This window comes from Lygodium microphyllum, chromosome 17, assembly GCF_053477565.2.
Source record: "Lygodium microphyllum isolate KBCC chromosome 17, Lygodium_microphyllum_v1.1.10, whole genome shotgun sequence".
Classification (NCBI taxonomy): domain Eukaryota; kingdom Viridiplantae; phylum Streptophyta; class Polypodiopsida; order Schizaeales; family Lygodiaceae; genus Lygodium; species Lygodium microphyllum.
This window is the reverse complement of record NC_141151.1, coordinates 60,860,408-60,885,309: the sequence shown is the minus strand read 5'-3', so window position 1 is coordinate 60,885,309 and position 24,902 is coordinate 60,860,408. Positions and strand designations below refer to the sequence as shown.

Here is a 24,902-nt window from a genome sequence, read left to right as displayed (position 1 = left end):
TTTCCTTTGGAACCCATTCTTCTCATGGCGCCCCAACACTTTGATCCTGTCGACGGGGATTACACGAGTCACTACTTCATAGACATATGAGTTTAGTTCAACCCTCTGACCTCGAATATGTAAAGTTGAGTTTACGTGAGCTTTCACAAAAGTGAATAGCTTCACGACTGTAAGTCTTCCAACCACTTGATCCTCTTTAGGTTGGTTTATAGGTATGCAAATCGGTGGTCAGCTATGTAGTAGATTCCTGAGGCACCCGTCCATCTTCGTTCCATATACAAAGGCGATGGATTATAAATACGCTCTAGGATGTTCATCATCCCAACCCTTTGTTGATAATCCGGGGAATGCATCGCAGTTATAAACATGACTCGGAACACTAAGAACTTGTTCCATGATTCGTAATTCTGCAAGACCACATTGAAAGTAAGGAAATGTTTGGAACAACAACATTTGCTTTACTTCATCTTATTAAGATGTCATAAAAACAAATCCTTCATTGGTTTTCTCTGATACTAACTGTAATGTGTCCACCTATTATCTTCAAGACACGTCTTAGCAGTCCATTGGAAAGGATGTCTAAAAAGCTCCGCCCGGCACTCCCATGGAATGTTATGGGGTTTTCCATCTAGGACTTTTCGCGTTTGCCACGTAGTCGAAGTATTTCAGCCGTTCCCACTTAGGATCGACCTGAATTAGGGTTGTCCGTATTGGTCATTTCCTAATGGCAACTAGCGTCGAACTCGAGCGAACTACTTTACGCAGAAACGCCAGGTCCGAAGTGGATTCACGTTGCACTTGGTTCAAGGAGAATGGAAAATGAGAGGGATGTGAAGCTCAACCTCTCTACCATAAGGCATAGTCCCATTCCGTTCCCCTAAAACAACATAAATCATGATCATTTATAACATAGACTCTAGGTCAACGCTCTTGCTGTTCGTGTCCTTTGAACGACCTTCCTGCTGTCCATCTTGATTGAGGAAAGTTCCCAGCCAACCGGGACCACCCATCCGTAGGATGGACCCATGGCCCATCCTCTGCACTTTCCTCGGGTTATTTTAGTTATTTAATTATCTAACACATTTAGTTGGACATGTATCAATCAGCTTCCTTAATTAACTCGTTAAGCACTAGTTCCTTTACGTAATAATAGCACTTGACATAGAAAAACAATATCAAACAAGTTGCTTTTCAACAAGTTATTATATTTATCTTTGAAATACATAAAGTCCAGCCCGTAGACTAGTATGTGGGCCTGGAGATCCAATCCTGAGTCACATTAGCCTCTTGTGCAGGGGTCAGAAGGCGAGGGATTTACGATCAGAGCCCCCACTGGCACCCAAGCGTCCTCCTGCTCCAAGTAGCGCTTAACGGAGAGACCTCTCACGGTGGGTTCGGTCCACCTTCTCGGCATGGTTAACAACCCCCTTGGTTAGGGTCAGGCAGGTAGTCAGGAGTAACTGAAGCTGCCTCTCCCTTCAGGCCTTCAACCTAAAGCATTAGATATGAATTTAGCCTTTAATTACTTGAGCAAACAAAGCAAAACAGTGCTCTTAAAGTTGTTACAAGCACAAACATTTCCATTGGTCGTTATTTTTGGCCAACTGCTAAGGAGTGAATCCTTCTTTCCGAATGCATCCAGCACTCGATCTGGGATCAATTGCAACTTGGCAAGATCCCCTATATCCTGGGTTAGGGCGTACCCTATTAACTCGATTGGACCAATACTTTAAGTTCATATGTTATTCCAATTTATTGGTTGGTCTTTTACTTCCAAGCAATTATCTTTACCCAAGAAAGATACTATATTAGGACGATTATTCATCATCTTGCAAGATAACTTGCGTAAGAATCTACCAACCTCATTCGGAGGAATTGGCCATTCCCTAGTGATCCAATCACAAGATCATGAGACTCTGTAACTTGTTGTACAAGTGTCGCATCAAACTATGGGACTATTCTATCCATCAACGGTGTCTTCTAATCACGGTGTCATGATTAGATATAACAATCCATTCCTGATTGCATTAGACCGACATTGTCGGTCCTAGGGTTCTGAGTTTCATCTTTTTTAGCAAGAGATTCTTAGGAAAAAACCCTAGATCTTTTCTTGCAAGTATGTCCTACTATCCCTACATTCCGTGAATGTGGGGAAGTATTTAGGGTATAGGAGTTTCAGTTTTGGCAATACGTGCGACTAGGTAAATGTCTTCACCGTGCTAACCCTAGTCAGTTCTTTGGGATACGTTGCGTTGAATTAACCCTTTTCTAAATGAGTACTCCGCAGTTTTAGGTGTTTAGGTTTATGCCAATTTAACATGTCTATTCTTGAAGATAATTACGGTATCATTTCCATAACCACATGACTCATTGTCTACAAGTAAGTTGATTTTCAAACCCTGACTTTTCGGTTTAAGATCAAGCATAGGTTAGGTTATAGCCTAATTCCAATCAATCATCCTACAACATGCAAACAAGATTGATGCTAAAACATGCAGCCTTTTACTACTTTCATTTCCGAATGGATTTGTTGTATGCAGAACTTACACACCCTTCCATTAAATTAAGTTTTTAGACCACTTGCCTAGTTAAATCTTCTTCATGAAGTCCTAGCAATTTCCTACGATTGTTAATAACTTTCTTTAAGAATCATTTTAAAAAAAAGATATTCAATAATGCAATATGCAATTTATTCCTTTCATGCTTAATCAGAGTGTACTTTCATAATTCTGTTTTGTAAATATGGACATTAATATAAGTTCAATTCATGGCAATGCACAAAAACTACTTGCTAGAAAAGCATATCAATCTTCTGGTCACTTTATTTTGTTTGTTTTATTGAGAATACTAATAACCGAACTCTTCCGTCACATGAGCTAATTCTTTTAACCAAAGTATTTAAGACGAGAAATTCATCCTATCTCCAAAAATCATCCACGCACGATTGAATTATAACAACGTAAATTAAAATTAGGAAGAAAAACCTGGACTTGTGGTAAGATGTCCACGTGGATGTTAGGAGACGATCCTCCTGTGGCTGTGCCTTGTGCTTTCTTAGGAGCCATTGCAAATGCAGCCTTTCTTTCTTGGATGCAGATTTATGACCTTGGTTGTCTCCTTTGCACGCGTAGCTCCCCTTTGTGACAGCTTGCACCGTCTTTCGGAAATGGTTTTTGTAGAAGCTTTCCTCCTATGAATTTGAGTGGGGAATGCCCACGGAAAGGGTCTTTAAATCCCGGCCTAAAGTGGGCAAAATGGCTTGATTTCAACGGGGTAACTGGGCTTTTAAACCCCACTTGTGAGGGCAATAAGAAGGCTCACGAAAAGGCCTTTAGATCCCAGGGAAAGGGTTTAAAGTCCTTCGAGGGTAAGGCTTATTAAAGCCACAGAAATGGGATTTTTCATTTGATCCCAGGGGTAGTTTTTAGGATGCCCTAGTGTCAAAAAAGGGGGGAAAAGGAAGGGGTGTATAACCTTGAAGAGGGGGTTTTAGGTGGGGGGAAAAAAAATCTTAAAAGAGGCACATGAACCAGGGCTAGGAGGGAGCCCGAAAGAAGAATGTGTGGGGGGGGGGGGGGGTGTTATATGAAAGGGCCTTGAGTAGGCCACATGAAGGGGGGCTACTTAAGAGCTATAGAAGCTTCCTAAGAAGCTTTTGATGCTTTTTGATAGAGTCGTGGAATCCCCACATTGTCGTAGTGCTGCGCATTCGAGGTGTGAAAACCACCCAAAAGTTGTGTGTGGGATTTGATACTTTGTACATATTTAGTTGTTGTGTTTATACTTTTGTTCTACGTGGAAGAGGGTTTGGAGTAAGAGGAATTAATCAATAATGCTCTGGTTGACATGTATGTCAAATGTGGAAGTTTAAACGAAGCGCATAAAGTCTTTAAGGGCTTGCTGGAAAGAAATTAAGTATCATGGAATGCTTTAATGACAGGATATATTCAAAATGGGTTCAGTCTCACTGCCTTGGATCTCTTTAGGGACATGCAAGAGGAGGGTGTGGTTCCAACTAGAGCTACTTTTCTATGCACCTTGAAAGCTTGTGGTAGCATAGGAGCCTTGCACTCAGGCCAATCTTTACATTGTGAGATATCAAAAATGGGATTTGAAAGAGAATTGATTGTGGGAAATTCTCTGATAAATATGTATAGCAAATGTGGTTCCCTTGCAGAGGCTCACAGGGTGTTTGATAAGCAACCGCTTCGAGATATAGTTTCATGGAAGGCTTTGGTTGCAGCACATGTTGAACACGGGCTTAGTGAGGAAGTCTTGATTTGCTTCAAGCGGATACAGCTGGAAGGTGTGTTTGTGGATACCAGCACATTCATTCTCTACTTAAAAGCTTGTGGCACAGAAGGAGATTTAGAAACAGGGCATAGCATACATTCTGAGATAACTAGGAGAGGACTTGAGAAAGAGCTATACATGGGGAGTACAATGGTGGACATGTATGGGAAATGCTACTCTCTTGCAGAAGCAGTCCAAGTGTTTGATGGGCTGCCAGTTCAGAACATAGTCTCATGGACTGCACTGATTGCAGGATATGTGCAGGAAGGGCATGGTGAGCTAGCACTGAAGTGTTTTGAGCAGATGCAACTTGAGGGCCTTTGTCCAAATTCAGTTACCTTTATTTGTGTGTTGAAGGCCTGTGGCTCCATACGAGCTGCAGATAAGGGCAAATAAATACATGATGAGACTGTTAGAGAAAGGTTGCTGGACAAAGGCATTGTTGTTGGGACTGCATTGGTAGATATGTACAGCAAATGTGGCTTGCTTGCAAATGCACAAGAAGTGTTTGACAAGCTTCCCTTTCATGATGTGGTCTCATGGAGTGCTTTAATAGCTGGATATACTCAGAATGGTCTTGCTGAGGAAGCAGTGAAGTGCTTTGAACGAATGCAAAATGAGGGATTGTCTCCAAATGCATTCACTTACACATGCATATTGAAAGCCTGTGGCAGCATAGGAGCTGCTGATAAGGGCAAAGAGATATACAAGGAGATTTTTCAAAGAGGGCCGCTTTTCTATTTTAAATTAAAAAAAACTATGTGCTGTATAGCCAATTTCGGGGGCGTAGGGAATTTCGGAATCGGGGGGCTAATGTTAGTTTCTTTTTTCTCTCCGTGATCGAAAAGGGAAAAAAGCAGAGGGGAGGGAAGAGGATTGTGAACAAAAAAAAACGACAGGGAGAAAAACGAATCTGGAGGAAACCATGAAAGCAAGCAGATTACACAAATGTATGGGTTTTACGATGAGTGCCTGAGAAACTAGAGATTGGGAACAATCGATATGGGAAAACGGTTCTGAAAAAGCAGGACGTGAGACGAATAAGGAGGACGATGCTAGATCTCGGAGGAGGAGGACTGAACATAGGGAGAAGGCCATAACAAAGAGCTGTACAACCGAATGTTGGATATATTCCGTATGCTACTTCACCTCCACCAGTTTAAGAGTTTGTGGTCTTTGAAGTAAAAAAAAACAACCTGTCCTGAGGAGAAGAAGAGCTGTCCTGAGGAGAAAAAGAGCCATCTTGGGGGGAAGAAAAACAGTCATTCTGGGGAAAATTAGGACAGTCATCTATCAGAGCATAACAACAGTAATTACAACTGGTACTTGAGCTTGGAAAATAGTATGTTCTCCCATACGGTGCTAATAGATATGGATTGAAAAACTTTTGAATTGGAAAACCCTTATCCAGAAGTTGTAAAGCTTTCTTCTAATCCAGATGATGTCCAGAAATTGTAAAGCTTTCTTCTAATGCAGATGATGGCATGTCAATGCTTCATGAAGAGCCGTGTATAGATGCTCATCCCACAATAGTTTTGTCTTGAACCAAACCATCAAGTACCATTAGTCCTTGAACCAGACCATCAAACTATCTTGAAGAAAGAAGTCGTGCTGTCCAAATTTCCAGCTCACCGATTGCTATTTCTATTTTTATGCTGTGCATCATGGTTGATGAGAAAACATAAGATTTCAAGGCACATTCTAAGCTTTCCTTTGAGCATCCATATTCCCTAACAGAAATTCTGTTTATTCCTGATAAAAAGTGCCAAAAATATGACTTATTAGCCACAACTGATGACTATCTCTGGGTCTGACAGATCTAGGAACAGGGCAGATTGAAGTCTAACATACTAGATATAAATATGGAAAATTTGAAGACTGTTTCTAACCGTAAGCCATCTCAATATCAGTAAATAGTCACTGTGATGGAACTTGGATCAGAAGATTATCCATGTTCATCCACTTTCTCACTCATCGATGAAGACATATTCTTGGAAATTCTCTTTGAAATGTATGGAAGACCTATGCAATCCAAAGGCTGCTCGGGTTTCTTCTTCTTGAACCTTGAATCTCTTATTGGCTGAAATAAAACAGAGTCTTGACATTATTTTCTCATCTTGCTTATTCACTTGTTTAATCTTTTATCCTGAAATTTATCAAGGCCTTCTGAAGACGCGACTTTGCTTTCACAAACCCTTCAACATCTTTGGTGAACCCGACGTGAAAGCGTCGCAAAAATTTCAGGATGGGAGATACTTCAGCATCTATTTCAGCCTCTTCTACAATTCCAACTGCATCCTCTACTTCAGCTCCATCAATGACTGCTGCGTCAAGTACTTCAACAGATGATCTAAAGCAGATTTTGCAGAATATGTCTATGTATATGCAGCTTCAAAATCAGCAGACACAATTGTATATGCAGTAGCAGCAACAATTGCATCAATAGCAGTTGTCTCAGCAAAGGAAACTCTATTCGGAGCAAGAGAATGCAAACAGCGCGACTAAGGCGATTGAAGCAGTTGAGAATGAGAAGAAGCTATTTGATGGCTGTAATGTTTCAGTATATTTGAAGACATATGAGATCAAGATGGGGTTTTTTGGAGTTCCAGCTGGACTTATGAGTAAGTACTTCCTTCGTCTTGTCACACCCGCCTTGAGGGCAAAAGTGACTGATCTTTTTATTCAAAATACACATTGGCAAGATTTTAAGAAGGCCCTGAAAGAAGAGTATTTCCTTGAGGACTTTGGGATGGCTACACGGCGTTCATTCCGAGAGTGGGTCTACATGCCAAACAAAGGTCTAGTTGCTTCAGACTTGATTCGAGAATTTGAAGAGAGGTATAGTCAGCTTGATGCCATTGAACAAAGAGCATTGGATGTTGAAAAAGTTGAGCTTTTCTTGCAAGCTGCTGATCCTGCTCTTCAGGAAGAATTGGGAGAGCTTCTTGAGGATCGCACGAAGCCTATGGGACTTAAAACGGATTGGCAGGATGCCCAGGATGTCTCGACTTTGACCAAGAGGAGGATATGGAAGACCCGCCTACAGAATGGTTCCATGACACCGACACCATCATCTGCTCCTATGCCTGCTTCTATCCCTGTTATTTCTTCTCCTCCTCAGCTAGTTTCTTGGCCTATGCCAGTGCCTACTGTTTCTACTCCTCCTATTCCTCCTGTTCCACGACCGATGCCTACACCTTCTGCTCCAAAACCATCCACTCCATCGGTGCCTACCTCTCTTGATGACATAATCAAAGGCATAACGGATTCTCGGGGGGGTCACCTTGTAGAAGCCCTCTATATAACGTGCGTTCAAAGGATACTTTAAAAACCCCTTTTTAAAAAAATTTCACCATTTTATATACCCCTTTTGTGAATTTTGAAGGCAATAGTTATACCCCCTCTATAAATCTAAAATTTGAATCGAATGTGCATTTTCATGGCCCCTTCTGTATAATTCAAATTACAACATGATACTACAATATTTTAGCCATGGAATTCTCACAATGATCCAAGATGGATATTCAAACACGATGTTAATATTATGAAACGTTTACAATAGCACTGCAACATAGAGCTTTACACAAAAGACTCCAAGATCCACATGTCCAAAGCATGTCTTATACATTTGGATTGTGTAGTATGATAAAGGTTGTATATTATAAAAAGAATAATACATAAGTATGTTGACTTCATTGCTTCCATGGCTAGCCATCTCCATGCAATATGCTGCTTGAGAATCCCAAAAGATCAAAATGCCACAAAATTGGTCTAAAATCAAAACAAAAACAAATTTCCTCTCGTCAAGCACTCACACATCAATATAGTATAACTAAAATCAAAAGAAAAAGATTAGATATTAATTACAATATATGCACCATATTTCAACCATGATGAAATAGTGATACTTCACCTTAATACTTCAACTAAAAACTTCTATCAATGTAGCACATTGCCATATGACTAGTTTGAAGATATCTCAAAAGAACTCTTCGATTGCAATACTTCAACTGCAAAGAGTATACCCCAACGTTGCCAAGTTCTAGCTTGAACGTCCATTACCTACAAGAAAGAAGACACTACAATAAAGATTATGACCTTATTTAGAAAGGCAATACAAAGCTTATCATAGATTAAAATCACTTACTTTGAGCATGAAAATGATTACTCAGTGCGCTTGAGAAAGTCATTAAATATCTTATAATCATTCTCATCTAGTTGGTATCTATCATTTGATGCATTGTATGTTAAATTTGCCAATGCGATGACTGACTCTATAGCAATCATATTCAAGTCAGTTAAGTCATACGTGAACATGCGTTGTCCTTTTACCCTTTGGTACCAACCAAGCTGAACTTCTATCCCTTGAGGTCGATCTGTCAAATCAAAGCCCCGTTTATAATCCACATATCTACGTTCTACTTTCTTCCTCATCTTTTGGACTCGGCCAAGATACCATGTACCACGAGACTTATCCATTTTATTTAAGTTTGTGGCTTTTCCGTCTCTCTTTGGATGCTTGCTACTACCTTGATCTTGTGTGTCATACACAAAATATACAGCACAATCACAACCTATCCCAAATAAATTCACATTACTTGATGATTGTGATTTTGATTCATGAATGAAATAGACACCTTGCCTCACTCTTGTCAGTCGATCTTTTGACAATGTTGAATTCCCATTCAATTGGCTGACCAATGTGGACTTAAAGATATAATTTCCATCAACTTCTACTGTTGGGTTGATCTTCTGTCTCTTTGCAATAGTGCCCGAGTCATGAACTTCATCCAAGAGCCCATCGATTTCATGTCGAATCTCACTAAGAGCAATGATCTCATCATCCCCATCTGGAACCTCTTGTAATTGCTTGTCATCACTGCTTGGTTGTGCAAAGTCATCGTACTCATCAGCCTCCCCCATCTCAACATCTAGTTTTGACCATGTCAAATCTGTATCCTCCCAAGGGTGTAACCACCAATTCAAGTTATCTGGTTTGCTAGGTTTCAATCCCAATGACTGACACAACATTTGTGCTTGATGCAAGCCCTCTTTCAAGGCATCCACTATTACATCATCTGAAGACACACAATCATAGTTGCCTAAATCTACTTCTACAATTCCATCTTTTTTATTCAAGCACTTCCATATATGCTCTTGTTTTTTATGAGCCCTTGAGAAAACCAGCCCATCTGAACTACATTCATGCATGGCAATCTTATTCAAAGTACCAACACTATGCAACAAATCTCCAAAGTCAAAGGTTCTCTCTTGTCCCACCATACCTCCAATTTTACTAAAATAAATTTCAGCTGCATCCGATCCAGTGAGATGCAATGGGCACTTGAGAGTAGGATAAAAGTCACGAAAAACCTTTATGAGAAGCATAACAAAATGGCATGAGAGTTGAATATCTATGTAGGCCTCTCTACTTATGAAATTTATCTTCAAGTTGTACGTTGCATGTTGATGTATCCACAACCTCCAAAGCTTGAAGAAGAAACTAACCTTAGCTGCCATCACCACACGATCCTTCAAGTTTAGATACGGTGATAGGAAAACATCAATGTAATCAGCCACAATATGCAAATATGCCACAGTTCCTTGCACACTTCTCTCTTTCTTCTGTAATTGTCTCATACAACATTGCACTTGTCTGCTTGCAATCCTTTGGGCAGCTGCCCAATTTTGACGATCATTTCTTTGTATATCTCCATCCTGTAGCTTGTGTTTATCAATGGAAAATGAGTTATAGACCATTGCAACATGATTGAGTGTAATCCAAACTTTACCAATCGCAAGTTGTCGAGTAGGGCTATCAAGTGGACTAACAAGCTTTTTTCCACAATGTACAAAGTCTTGATCATGTAAACCATACACATGCCCTTCCACTATTCTCCCTCTTAATTTCCATCCACACCAATTAATAAAGAATCGGTCGCTATGATCTCCAAGGTAATCTTCAAGCATGAGCTTGCACCATCTACTATCTCCATCTGAAGAATGCCCAATTATTGGACCTATTGTATCCTTTAGCTTTGCACTCCATAAATGCTCCACAAGATTCCATTGATTTCTAATAAAAACACTATCAAAGCGGTTACATGTGACTTGCACTACCAAAGCTAGTCGTGGAAGACTCTCATGAAGAGGGTTTACTATCAAAACTCTTGCATAATTTCCCACCACATGATTTTGAAAGGCATCCACTATCGTATTATAACCATGTGACTCCTCTCCTACAATAATTGTGTCGTTTGTAAGGCATTGGTGACGTTCTCCTTTACTTCCACAGAATCCAATAAGAGTATCATCCTTTGCATTCCACCTGCATTAAAAAAAAATTGCTTTAACTTTCAATATCTTACAAACTTCCTTTACATGATTGAAAGTAAAAAACATTGCAAACTACAAGACATTAGATCTATTAAGATCACCTTATGCGACGTTTGATGGTAGTCTCATCTTCAACAATGATAATCGGCACCATTGACATTACTCCATGTTTACTTTTTGCATCCATGTATATCTTACCCACTGCCTCAAATATATACTCATGCTCTCTAGGCATGAAGTGAATTGCTTTTTTCCCTTGCCTTCTTGTAGTGCACATGGACGGCCCTCCAAGGTTAGTACTCATAAATTCATGCAAGCGTGGCCCGCCCCAAAGCTTAATGAGCTCAAACATGTTCTTTGTGGACTCATTGAATCGTTGTGCTTGTTTTGTTCATACTATATTCTTTGCTACATCTTGAAAAAAGTCCCACAATGCTTGTTTACCTCCAAATTTACCTTGTCGATGGGCCTCAACTATATTATTACAAAAGCGCCGCACATCCTTCCTATTAAAGCATTCAAAGTTTGCTTCTTTCAAGGACCTAATCCTCACAGAAAGCACAACAATTCTTGCTTCTAACCACCATAGCTTTCTCTTGGATTCTTTCAAGTCTTTCTTGGACTTAACTGTCACATTTTTCAACTCTTCACTGCTAAGATAATCTAATCGCCTTCCTCCTCCTGTATTCCTAACCCCTCTCTTCTCAATAGCAGTACTCTCTCTGTATACTCTCATGCGAAAATCATCACAAGTGGGAATTTTTTTACAATACTCACAAGTAAAACTTTCAAAGGGATTTCCACCACATGAAATACGTTGGCAATTTATGTGTCTGTAGCATCCATCTACCTTAATTTCAAGAGATCCGTCATATAAGATAGCTTTTGTATATGGCTCTGGATACCATTCCTTTCCTATTTTAAGGTCGTGTAGAATAGATTTTATGTTGACGTCACATGCTTTGTAAGGCACGGTCCTTTGCCATAATCCCCAACAGAGCAAATTTAAATCATAAGAAGAAGGCATATATGGGTCACCTGTACAAGTAGAAGGTCCTTCTGAATTTGTTGATACGGTACTTTCTTTGGTTGGGTAAAGAAAAGAGCTCAGTGACTTTTGTTGTGGATCTGCATGAAAGAGCTTCTTTGGTCGCCCTCTAGCATTTGTCAAAACTACATGGTTGGTACATGTTTTTTTGGATATAGCCATGATGTGAGACTTTGACTTGATATGCTCTGTGAGAATCGTATGCAAGTCCGATCTTGAAGGGCACAAATGCAACCATTTCTTATCATACTTACATACAACTCTTACTCTCCCTTTATCTTTGTAGTCATTCAATGTTGCCTCAATAAGCTCAAAATCAGATCCTGTGTGATTTCAAGTCAAAACTCACAAATTAATCTCTAAAATGATTAGAAATTATCCCTAAGATACATATACAAAAGTGATTTTAAAACAAACCCCAACCTTACTAAAGCTCAACTCTTTCATAAACCGGTAATTGTCGTATATGAAAGTAACATTTTATTGGAGGTTTCAATGGTTAAAAAGATGTCACTTGCGTTCATGAGTGCTATTAAAAATATCCATCTCCTCTACTGCAGCTAAAACTGCAACCATATTATCTTCATTGCTTTCTTCTACATCTTTTGAGTTAGATGTCGCTCCCACCTTCTACCCTTGATTTGTCAAATATCTTATTTGATGCGCTTGGCCTTCTAATATATGGGTTCTCATGAAATTAGAAAGACACGAGTAAGCAAATTGCTTGCCAATGACTCCCGATCCATAAGGAGCTTCACATTCATGGCACCATACTCGAGCCAAGGGTGCACCATTAAGATATTCTGTGGCAAGCTCAAACCTATCATCGCTCGGTGGGTTTCGCTCCCTCAACTTCTTGCGAGTCTTCTCACATTGGTTTAGCCAACTTTCAAGAGTAGACTTTGAAATCAATGTGCTTTTAGGTTGTCACCTGACTTGTGCAAACTATGATCACCTTCATCGCTTGCATTGAAGTTAGTGTCCTCAAGAGTATCCTTCAAGCCTTCACATATGTGTTTTCTAGGCCTGCTCTCATCCCCAACCTTATCTACCATGCTTGAATCTCTCTTTATACCAATAAACTTGACATTCTCTACATGCCAACGCTCTTCTTGTACTGGGTTTATGGTGCAACCACTGTCATCGTCTTCATCTTCAATTATGAATTTAAAGGGACCAGATATAAGCTCATCTTGTGTAATCTCTTGTCGTATTGCACTATACGTGGAATCAACCATAACTTGGACATAACCCAAAAGTTTCTTCTCGCTAGACCCATAATCAAACACCTTCATGCGAGTTGTTGAAGCCATGAATGATAAACCTTATAACCAAATACAAAAAAAAAAAAAGTTACTTCTCATATATAAAAAATACACTAATATTTAAAAAATAAATTAGAAGTGTTTCCATCACATAATACATGCATCAATTTCTACTCAATGGAAAATACACCCCATGTTTTTAGCTTGTAACTATTAAGGCAATGCATCTAGTAAAGACTTAAGTATTTATCTAATAAAGCCTATCCATAGAAAATAAAGTATATAGCATTAGAAATGATAAAAATATATAAAATTCACCAATACATTCTGAGCACTTGATCAGGTTGATGACTAACCTTACAAAACTAGGGTATTTCTCATAGGAGAATGTTTACTTGCACTAGTGGAGGTGACAAGTTATTGCATCACTTCAAAAGCAATAGTTTGTCGAGGAAAGTTTAAGAGGTTTGGTATCATCTATAATTGCTAGGTACACTTGGTCATTAGTTTTTTAAACATTCATTTATAATGTATTATTATTTTCTAATCATTAGTAATTTAAAATGCAATATGGATACGATGTGAAATCATAGCTTTTTAAACCATTGAAGTAGTTCTCTTTCTTGCATGCTTGTGTGTTTACAACAACAATATATCTCTTTGGCAACTTCAAAAAATCACATGTATACAACACTCCACTTGCACAATCATATTTAGCAAAGAAAATAAGAGAGATTGAAACTTTGTATATGCATTAAATGGTTCGTTAATGTTTCACGTATGCTATCTAGAGACTATTTATAGATATAAAATCTACACCATGATACTAAATATGAAACAATGTGGTTATTAAATTTCAAAACTTGAGAAAGTCAACCGTGCAAATTGCTGACAAGACACATAAAGACACAAAATCTTGAAATAATTGCTCTTGAAGACGTACATCCACATAACTAACTTAATCTTAAAGCACAAATTATAAGTTGTATTCTATAGAGCATATAGCTTTACAAAAAATATACAACTATCCTTGGTTTCATGAGTCATAGAGACTCCAAAAATTGATAGGTTGTTTTACAAAATACAAGGGGAGATTACAAGAGGTGGGTTGTTCAAAAAGGGTGAGCTAGAATAGGGCCAAGCTCTACAAGTGATCTTTGTGCTTTTGCAGGATCAGTGCTGCAGTGTGCTCTCAAAAAGTCATCAAGGTCTGCAAAGGACATTCGCATGGCCTTATCATCTAACAACATGCGATCCCTTGCCTTGAACTCTATTAAGTGCATGATGAATTCATCTGGGGTATCTCTCGGCTCCCTACGCAACCATAGACATTGGCCTAAGCGCCAAAACTCAACGAGACAGACGATGAGCCAACCAACTGCGTATATATCTGACTCCTTGCTGTAAGCAGACTCACACAATGGATCATAGATCTCAGGAGCAATCCATGGCCTTCTTTTCCTTTCCAACACTCCTTTCCGTCGGCACTCATCTACGATGTGCATGGGCTCATTTGGTCCCCTAGATGGGCAGTTGAGAGCTCGTCTTTTCATACCAGAAATAAGCATGAGACCCCAATCTATGATGCCCACCCTAGGGGTGTTATCTCTGGTGAAATCCAACACCATGTTCTTGGCATGTAAGTCCGAATGGACGATACTAGCACTATGCACGGCCTTCATCCCATCCACCAATGCATGAATAATGTTTGGCATATTATTGATGACGCCCACGATCCTAGCCCTCTCCTCTGCAGAAGGCACCTTGTCAGGATCAGGTCTGAACCCCATTGATGGCTTGTGGAGGTGCTCGATGGTTCTCCTATATTTACATTTTTGAAAAGGGCCCCACATCAATATATAATCTATTGTACCACCATTGAAAAAGGGAAAGACTGTAACCCAAGGGGGCTCATAAGTAAAGGCAATGCATCGCACAATGGATGCATTGACCTTTTGCATCCCACACTCCACTTGGAATTGCTGCAGCTTAACATTGTTGAAGCCCTTGTACATTTTGGCGCAATATGTTAACTCTAAAGGAAAATAAGTAATATTATCAATAGTAACTTGGACACACTGTCCAAAGGAACTGATGCCAGGAGGCATATTCCACGGTGGATTCCGTGAGGTTTTATGGTGGATTCCGTAAACTTAGATGACCGGGGCTCATACACAAAGAGGATTCTTTGTGCGAGAAGTTGATGGGGATGCCTGTCCTTTTCGGGCGTTTCATTAATTTAGTGTGTACATGGGTGATTCCATAGCGGGTTATTCCGCAAAATGCATATTAAATTAATAAACGTTTATGAGTTTAGAGTGCGCACTCGTAATAAATTAAGGTTAGGATTTATTTCTAACCAGTTGATTTATTTATGTAGCTGAAGACTGCTAGGTATTCACTTTTGTCGGTTTAATTGTGTTATTTTACTAACGATTGTGAATGCTTCAGTTGATGTGTAGAGATAGCAGCAGTGGCGGAGGAAAGCATTGGAGTCTAGCGGGTTTTCGATTTTTGGACTAGATTTTGATAGGCGCCACGCCTATATTTTGTTATGTCTATTGAGACATCGATTATTTATTATTATTTTGTATGCGCTTATGCGCCTGGATATGTTATTTCTATTTGGACATTGAGATTGGGCGTGCCAGACACTATGGGCACCGTCCATTAGCTTTATTTTACTATTTTTGGTAGAAAGCAAACTCAAAAGCTAAAAGCTTGTCATATTTTTGTAATTGGGCTATTATTGAGCATAAAGATTGGAAATATACATTAAATACATGCTTTGTGAAGCGCTCACACAAGGCATGGGGGAGATTGAACCCAATTTGTCTCTTGCCTCTTGTCGTGCTTGCTTTTACATGGGTTTTAGTGCTAAAAAGTAGAGTACTTTGTTCTTGGGGACCTTCCGGGATTCACCACGTGAGCTATCTGCGTCCGATCTGCGTACCAGGAACCTTCACCAATGACTCTACCTAGCTTGATGGCATCAAAGGGAATGCCAATCGTTGGTGCGCATTGGTGATTCCTCAATGTGCGCAACATAGTTCCTGCCCCTGACGGATTCTCTCTCTTCTTTGTTGGACTAAAATTGGGACTTGCATTTATAGTGGTCTTTAGACGTTTTGGTAGAGAGGTTGTCCCGGACAAGTCCTTTGCTTGCTTTAAGCGTGCCACCTCTTCTCTCCACTTCATGTTCCAAAAGACTAACCTCTCCTTCAATGCAGACACTGGTGCTAACTCCTTAAGATCTTCAACCATCTTGGGTGCATTTCCAAGCAGTGTACGACAAAGATGCAAGTTCTTCTCGGGATCCCAAAGTGCATCAGTGACTAGGTGCGAAAGCCCTTGCTGCTGCAACATGGTCTGCATGGATGTACATGCTGAATTGTAGAAAGTAACAAAGACAATTTCATTACTATTGATGAGTGATATCTGCTCTTCTGTGCTGGATGATATAGCCTCTATCAAGCAAATGCGTAGTGCTTTGGCAATGTTCAAGGCCATCTTCACAAATTGTAAACTCTCTACAATAAAGAAAAGAAGTGTATAAGCATAATGGCCAAGGCTTAAGCTACCAATTGTAAGTTAAGCTACATAACTTTAATATAACTGTATGACATATAATATTTGATTAAGAATACAATTGTATGATATCAATCTTAATTTATATTGGTGTTGCATATGAACTTCAATTGCATGATACCATCTAAATATTGAAAAGGTAACACAAATTACATCTAGTCATAACTTATTAAAAACATACAAATGCAAGAACATGATAGATTTTAAAAAAACTACACATAGATCAGGACACTTTTTGGCCGAATAGATGACCTAAATGCCCATCCCATTGAACAATAGCAAACAATTAGTGTATCAGGACATTACGAAACCGAATGCACGATCAAATGCCCATCATTTATTTTATGTGTAGCTTGTCAAGACACTATTTAGCCGAATTCACGACCAAGTGCCCATCTACACCTAGGGGGGAAGGGAGGGTATCACAACCAAAGTGACACCTCTATGCCGAGTTCACGACACAGTGCCAAGTCAATTGTGACATACTTATCAAAAGACACTCACTTGCCGAGTTCACGACTAAGTGCCTATTTAACAAGCACCTTTTGGCCCTATGAAATCATCACAAGACAAACATATTATGATGCACTCATCCCCCAAGGCGCACTCATCCCTTGAGACCCTTATACATAGTGATGATTCTAATCATGTGTGTACCTATGTTATGCATTCAAGGAGGCAAGGGAGCATTAAGTGTTAATCATAGAAGTACATATACATAAATACATAAATCTATTAAGATAGAAGTACATATACATAAATACATACATGTATCTATTAAGATATTGGTACATAAGCAATCTTTTAAATTATACACGTTACTTTGCACATTTGTCATAAAATTCTTTTTCACAATTCTCTTCTTATCCCCCCTTTCTCTTAATCAAAGGGATTCTCATTACAATTTTGAAGCTTTTAAATCATTTTGTAGGTCCTAGGGAGGGTCTAAGCAATAATATCTTATCTTATTTTCAATATTGCAGAAGTAAATCTCCATTCATGCTAATTCAACCAAAATAGGAGAGATGCACTGAATAGAAAGATCAAAACACCAGTACGAGAAAACCATCTATGTTGGAAAGCATTTCTTTGTGACATATAATAGACCAAGCATCTTAAAGTAGATGTCTTAATTATTCTTAAAATAAAAACACAAAGTTGGATTGTTGAAACTGCGTATACCTCTTATTATCTTCAAGCATGCCAAGCACACAAAAATTCCCACAGGTTGTGGATAGAAGGGCATGTTCTACTAGCATTGACATTACAAAGCAGGGTTGCAGACGTTTTTGCTACCAACATACATCCAACTGCCGCATAGGAAAATGTATTTTGTTAGATCATGCCATAGGGGTTGTTATTGGAGAGACAGCATTTGTGGGTTGTCAATGTGGCTATTCTGCATCATGCAACCTTAGGTGGGACAGGTAAAGTTGGTGGGACAGGCATCCTAAGATAGGAAATGGGGTTCTGATAGGTGCCACTGCAACCATTCTGGGCGACATGAGGGCGACATCAAGGTGGGGGATGGGGCCAAAATTGAAGCTGGTGTAGTGGTACTCATGGAAGTGCCACAAAGGACTATTGTAGTCAGTTTCCCAGCAATGCTGGTAGGCCTAAAGCACCAGCCTACTCTCCTCAAGGAGATGCCTAGTTATACCATGGATCAAACATGGTTTGATTATGTGATTTAAGCTGCTCAAAAGTGCATTTTTCAACTACATAAATATTTATCTTACAAGATAATGATGGTGTACCTGCGAGCTGTCGATTATAGATTTATTCTGCACAGAGAGAGAATAGTTATGGGTGACAATGAGGCTAAAATGGATAGCATCGACAAAGCAGGCAGCATCAAATAACGTTGACAGAATTATTGACAGCATCGACAGGTGGCAGCATCGAATGTGGGAGGAGGCATCGAACTACATGGGAGGAAGCAGCATCATTGGACAGCATCGATAGGAGGTGGCATCGACAGGAGGCATCAATGACAACACGTGGGAGGAGTCGTCGATGGACACCATTGACAGGAGGCAGCATCCGCAGGAGGCAGTATTCGCAGGAGGCAGTATCCGCAGGAGGCAGCATCCGCAGGAGGCAGCATCGAACGTCAACATCGAACGCTCATCAAACGTCAGCATTGAACGCTCATCAAACCCACAGCATCGAACGCTCGTCAAACATCAGCATCCACAGCATCGAACGTCAGCATCATCGGTAGCATCCACAGCAAGCATCGAACGTCAACGAAAGAGGAAGGCATCCACAGCATCATCGACAGTATCCACAGCAAGCATCATTGGCAGGTAGAGGAAGGCGGGAGGAAGGCGGGAGGAGGGTGGGAGAAAGGCAGAAGGAGGGCGGGAGCAGGTAGAGAAAGGTGGGAGGAAGGCGAGAGGAGGACGGGAGGAAGGCGGGAGCAGGGCCGGAGCAAGTACAGGAAGGCGAGAGCAGGGCAGGAGCAGGTAAAGGAAGGCGGGAGGAAGGCGGGAGGAAGTAGAGGAAGGTAGGAGCATGCAGGAAGGCATGAGAGAGAGAGAGAGAGAGAGGAGCCGATGGGTAATTTAGAGGGTGGAAAATTATGAGAGAAAGAGAAGGTGGGCATTTATGACAAAAACATCCACATGCATTTGCACTTAGTCCACATTACACCTATAGTACTATGTGCATCAATGTTGCACATATACCCATGCACTAATGCACATAGTCTTGATATCATCTAACTTGGCTCATAGATCACTACATGAATAGTGACCCACACATCCCTCCTAGGAGTCTTACCCCAATGCATACCCAAACCTTCACCTTTCATACATACTAACACGCACATAGTAGGGCATATACGTTAGATCACACCATTTCATGTGGAAACATCTTTATGCAGGTGAACTTTTAGGATCAAACATTGAAACAAAATGTGATATGCAAAGAACAAAGGGAATCAAAAGCTAGAGCATAAAAGCTAAGGGAGGCATAAGGTAACACTCATTTAGACAAGTGAAACAACATTGATTGACTTATTCTTTGATTATCTAGTGTGTTATAAATTGCTTGATTGATGAATTCAAAAGTTGTTGAAAAAGAGCTATAGTTTTCTTACATTCTAAGCACTTGAATGTGCTTGGAATTAAGGAGATGTGCAATCATTGCTTATGATGGTCCATGTATGTTTTGAAAATTGTCACAAAATTCATTGAACTTGATTAGCTAGCAACAAAAAGAATGAGACTTAGAAAGCAAAGATAAGAATAGACTGAAAGACCAAAAAACACTCAAATCATAACAAGAAGGTCTAGGACTTAAAACCCTCATTCTAGATTCAAAATATTGCCCCCCATTGAGAGAAAATACCTAGCCTTAGAAGGAATCCTTAACCTTCTTCAACACATTGTACAATTAAATATCTCTATTATGACCGAAGAAGCTATGGAACATAGCATCATAGAGTTGGAGCATGAAGGTCCAAATCAATTTGCAAATATCAATGATGATACATAGCAATAGCTTGCACACATATAAGCTATGATGTCCAACCTCCACAAAATCATTTTGAATGTAGAAGCATTAGGGTTCTTGCGAGATTTGCTTTCAAATCTAGGCAGAACACATGAAACTCAAAACCACAAGAATAAAGCCACAAAATGATTTTGTAATTGTCAGGGAAAACTAACTTATTGTTGTATTGTCCTGCCACAACGAGGGATCTTTAAACTACTGCGTCCATAACGACTCCATCTCACTTTCTTGATATTTGATTGAATGCAAAGGTTTCGCAAAGGGGAGCTACTAATTGCCAGACCATCTCTCTTACTGAGACTTGTATTGTATTATTATTAATGGTGTCAAAAAAGAATCTCTGAGTTACAAAATTGGAAGTCATTTGGCCTCCATTTGGCTAGCTAACTTAGCTCATTATTGCTAAAGTGATTCTCCTTACAAAGTCCCCTAAGATATCACCAAACTTTTGGCCATATTGCAGCCTAGACAACTTGCCCATCTCCTTCTCCTAAGAGGAGTTTAATGTGTGGCTACCATATCTCAAGTAGTGTAAATCACCTAGTTATGTTAACAACAAAAGCTTGTGGGCTGGGATATAGGATTTTGGGTTGTGAATAGTTAATCCCCATTGACTCAATTTGGGAAGAACCTCCCTCCAAATATGGGGGGCATGGAAACCATCCCAGAATAAGTGTGAAGGCGTTTCACTCCTCCACAGGCACATAGACCATCTAAAATGCCTTTGTTCATTAATTTTTAACGTATAAAAAGAGCACCTAAAATGAGTTTCTAGTTAAATACTCTATCTCTAAGAGGAGCCCTAATGTTCCAAAGATGAACAAGTGCCTCCTCAATCTCAACATCTGACAATTCAATGCCCTAGATTCTGCAAATGTGGCTAAAATCAAGTCAGCACCTTAACAATAGCTTCCTAACATGAGTGGAAGACAATGATTGGCTGATCTTCTTGCCTTCTATGCAGAGAGGGGGGTGTTATCCATACTAAGATGCGATTTACTGCTATACCATTGTATCACTTCTATTTTGACCACTATCCATGATAGTTTACAAGGTTGAGTGAGTTGAGCAACCTCTTGATTGCCCTCCTCCAACACTTCTAATCTGCCTTGATGTAGCCAATGCCTAATTTAAAGGACTCCTTTTTTTCCAAGATCCACAACTCTTAAATCATAAAGTGGGCCACTTTACTCAAGATAGTGAGCCACTTAACTTGAATTAAGTGTGGGTAATTTTTTGGAGCCATGCACTACCTTGCCGCACACCATTTTACTAGCATATGCCCTAAAGGGAAATGCTAATAAAATTGCAAGGAGAGGGAACAACTATGGATGCTTTGCCTCATTCGACAAAGGCACCTGTGTTTCCTCTGTGTTGCCTATAATCCTCAAACTTTGAAGTTGTCTAGATCTTGATGTGAATTGATGAAAAGCTATGATAGAATCTGTCCCCCCTCCCCCACGCTAGTTGAAAAATATTGTCTCATGAGAACATATATGCATTTAAGTATTGATTCCCCTCCCCCCATCTTCCCCCCACCCATCCCCTTCCCATCCCACACACACCCCCCTATCCCCCCCCTCCCCCCTCTTGATTCCCTAAAAAAGTGTGCTTCTAAAAAATTTTGAATTAAAAAACCCCTAATGTAAATTTTACATGAGGTGCATTTATAAACCCCTTCTGTTTTTGGAAAACTGTAAGCCCACATAATAAAAATACCCATTCTTTTGATCTCACGTGGTATATTACATGTTCTATAGGTGACCCCCCTGAGACGGATTTGACACTGGAGTCAGTTAAAGCGGAGTTGGTGGGAAAATTGAAAGAGCAATTTGTTTCTACTGCGCCTACTATTTCTTCTAGTGCTCCTACTGCACCTAGGAGTGCTCCTAGTGCACCTAGGAAAGATCAGAGATGTATTTGGTGTGATAGTACGGACCATTAGCATTACAGGGATTGTGAATCTTTTCAGGATGCAAGGAGAAAGAATTTGGTATATGAGATTTGGTTGATTGAGACAGGAGCTCCACTTACTACCAACTTTGGGAAAGGCGGAATGAAGGAGTTAGTGGATGACATGGCTGCGCGTACTTCTTATGTGACAGCTAGAGGAGATGCTTCTGCATATGGAGTCTAGATTGAGAAGGGATCAGAGAATCATTCAGCACTATGGACTTATGCTATGGAGACTGCAAACAAGGGAAAAATTCAGCAAACTGTTTTGACTAGTGCAAGCTCTAGCATCAGATCTGAGACAGGTTGGGATTTGCCTGTTGACAGGTACTCTATTTATGCTTATTTGGCTAAGTCTCAGGGAGCAGATGTACTTGTTGAGGAGAAGCGTAAGAGGGATGAAGAAAATCCAAGTGCAACTAAAAAGACTAGAGGGGGTGAGTTTGTTACTCCACCTACTACAGGACCGTCTTTGAGACCAGGGCGAGAACAACAAATGGAAGATGCTCAAAAGAGAGAAAAGAGGCAAGAGCCTAGAGAGAGAAAGCAGCCAGGGCTTAGATTGATGTCCGATATTGAGACATCTACAGACATGAAGAAAATCTTTAATGACAAGATACTTAGCAGTGAAGTGACTTTCACTATTTCTGAGGTGTTCGGCATCTCGAAAAGAGAGTTTCAGGATCAGTTTCAAGAGGTCCTGAAGAGGAAAAGACATGCATTGCCTACCACTGATACACAGGGAGTTTTGATTGGGGAGTTGGATGAGGATGAGGATGAGGTTATGGTTGAGAATGCTTATGTTTTTTCGCAGGTAGAGAAGAGGGTTCAGCCTATGCATTATCCTGAAACTGATGAGCCTGTCTTGATACCGCGTAGTCACTTTTCGCGGAGTCATTGGGCTAGGGCAACTACAGAGACGATGGTAAAAATTGGAGAGAAACAGGTGCCTTATGTTGCATTGGTGGATCATGGTTCAGAGATTAATCTCATAGTTCGTGGAGTTTATGAAAGTAACAGATGGCCTATGGATGTAGAGCATGGGTGGCATATGAGAGCCGCCAATAACACTGCAGGTGATTTGTATGCTGCCTATCCTAGTGTCAGGGTTTCTATTGGTGATGTAGAGGAGGATTTCCATTTCTTTGTGCAGGATTCATGTGCTTATCCCATAATTCTTGGATAGCCATTCATCACAGAGATGCGCATGGAAACAAAGGTAATGGATGATGGATCTGCTTATGCACAGATTCGCATTAAAGATGGTATGAGAGCAGTTCAGTTTATGACTGTGTGTGAACCATGTTAGAAACATGGATACTCTCAGAGATGCATCTTCACCCACTGTGAGGGATTCGGGTTTTCATTAGGTACCGCTGTTTCGCGAGACGACAGTGGTACAGATCAGAGGAGATTGGAGTTCTCGCCTCCTGGCAGCAGTGTTTTCTTCTCCGGTTTTGTTGGGATTTCAGCAAACAGTTCGATGAGCTATCAAAAGATTTCTAGGTTGCCTAGAGCTGCCAGGCAGTACATATGCAGGAAGGAGAAAAATTTGAAAAATGCAGGAATTTTAGAGGATGATGAGCACATAGATGGGATGTATGACAGTATGATTTGTGCAGATACGATGGAAGAGATGAAAGATATACTGAAAATTGATATGCAGAGTTGTCACAGTAATGTATTAGTGCAATCCCTGGACATGTTTCATGAAATTGCGGATTTTGTGTCACAGATTGAGTCAGAGGCTGAGGTGGCTCAGCAAAAAGTGTTGAGTGCTGAAGAAATTCAGCAAACAGAGTTTCCAGTTGATTATGATCAGCTTACAGAGACACAGAGGGCTGAAAACTTTCAGCCAACAGAGTTTACTCTGCTGAAATATTTCAGCATCCAGAGTTTAGGGCTGTTTCTATGCAGTCCATAGAGCAGAGGGCTGAGGATATTCAGCCATTGGAGTGCAGAATTGCTGATTTACAGCAAGATTTGAGTAATGCAAAAGAGTATAATGAAGTCAGGGTTGACACGAAATACAAAACTGTGGATAAGAAGGTGAAGCCGGTAGCTGTACCGCTTCCACCTGACAGTGATCAACAAATAGAGAGGGCTGCCAAACAGCAAATTTTGAGGAATCCAGAGCATATTGGTCATAAATTTTCAGCAAAGACTATTGCTGAACTGAAAATTGGAAATGGTGATTTCTTGCTACCTACAGAGAAGCAATGCTTTCAGGAGATGCTTGAGCGACATGGAAGGGGATTTGCTTTTTTCCCGCATGAGATTGGATGTGTGAATCCTGATATTGTTGCTCCTATGGTGATCTTTACTATTCCTCATATTCCATGGAACCTCCGACCTATTCCAGTGCCTAAGGCACACCTGCCAAAGTTGATTGATTTGTTGAATGAGAAAATCAAGATGGGAATTCTTGAGCCTTCATCTGCACCATACTCAAATAGGTGGTTTACAGTTCCAAAGAAGAATGGTACTCTCCGATTTATACAGGACATGCAGCCAGTAAACAGAGTTACTATCACGAATGTTGGTATAGGTCCAATTGTGGATGAGTTTGCAGAAGCATTTGCTGGACGTGCCATCTATTCTTTAGGTGATTTGTATTCAGGATATGATCAGTTTTAGCTGGCTTTGGAAAGCAGGGACATAACCACCATGAGAACTCCTATTGGGCTTGTCAGAATGTGTACCTTGCCTCAAGGTGCCACTAATTCTGTTGCGCATATGATGAATGCCATGCATAAGGTTCTTCGTGATTATATACCTCAGCTTACTATGCCTTTCTTGGATGATGTGCCCATTAAGGGGTGTGCAGAAGAAGAGAAGAATGAGAGTTTAAATGAGCAGGGATGCAGATACTTTGTGGCTGATCATATTTCAGCTTGTGA

At 40.2% G+C, this 24,902-nt stretch overlaps 1 protein-coding gene and 2 pseudogenes across 1 annotated transcript; 2 read left to right on the top strand and 1 right to left on the bottom strand.

Annotated features, from left to right (window-relative positions):
• The first annotated feature begins 4,104 nt into the window (after positions 1-4,104).
• Positions 4,105-24,902, top strand: part of LOC148021946 (pentatricopeptide repeat-containing protein At3g09040, mitochondrial-like) — a 293,011-nt pseudogene continuing 272,213 nt past the window's right edge.
• LOC148021948 (uncharacterized) lies at positions 8,458-12,990 on the bottom strand. The gene is made up of 4 exons (XM_087698065.1): positions 12,609-12,990; positions 11,932-12,000; positions 10,731-10,830; positions 8,458-10,621 (listed from the first exon to the last, which is right to left on the bottom strand). The coding sequence occupies exons 1-4, from the start codon at positions 12,988-12,990 to the stop codon at positions 8,458-8,460; spliced, it is 2,715 nt and encodes a 904-aa protein (XP_087554191.1).
• On the top strand, positions 14,665-18,224 carry LOC148021947 (serine acetyltransferase 5-like; annotated as a pseudogene).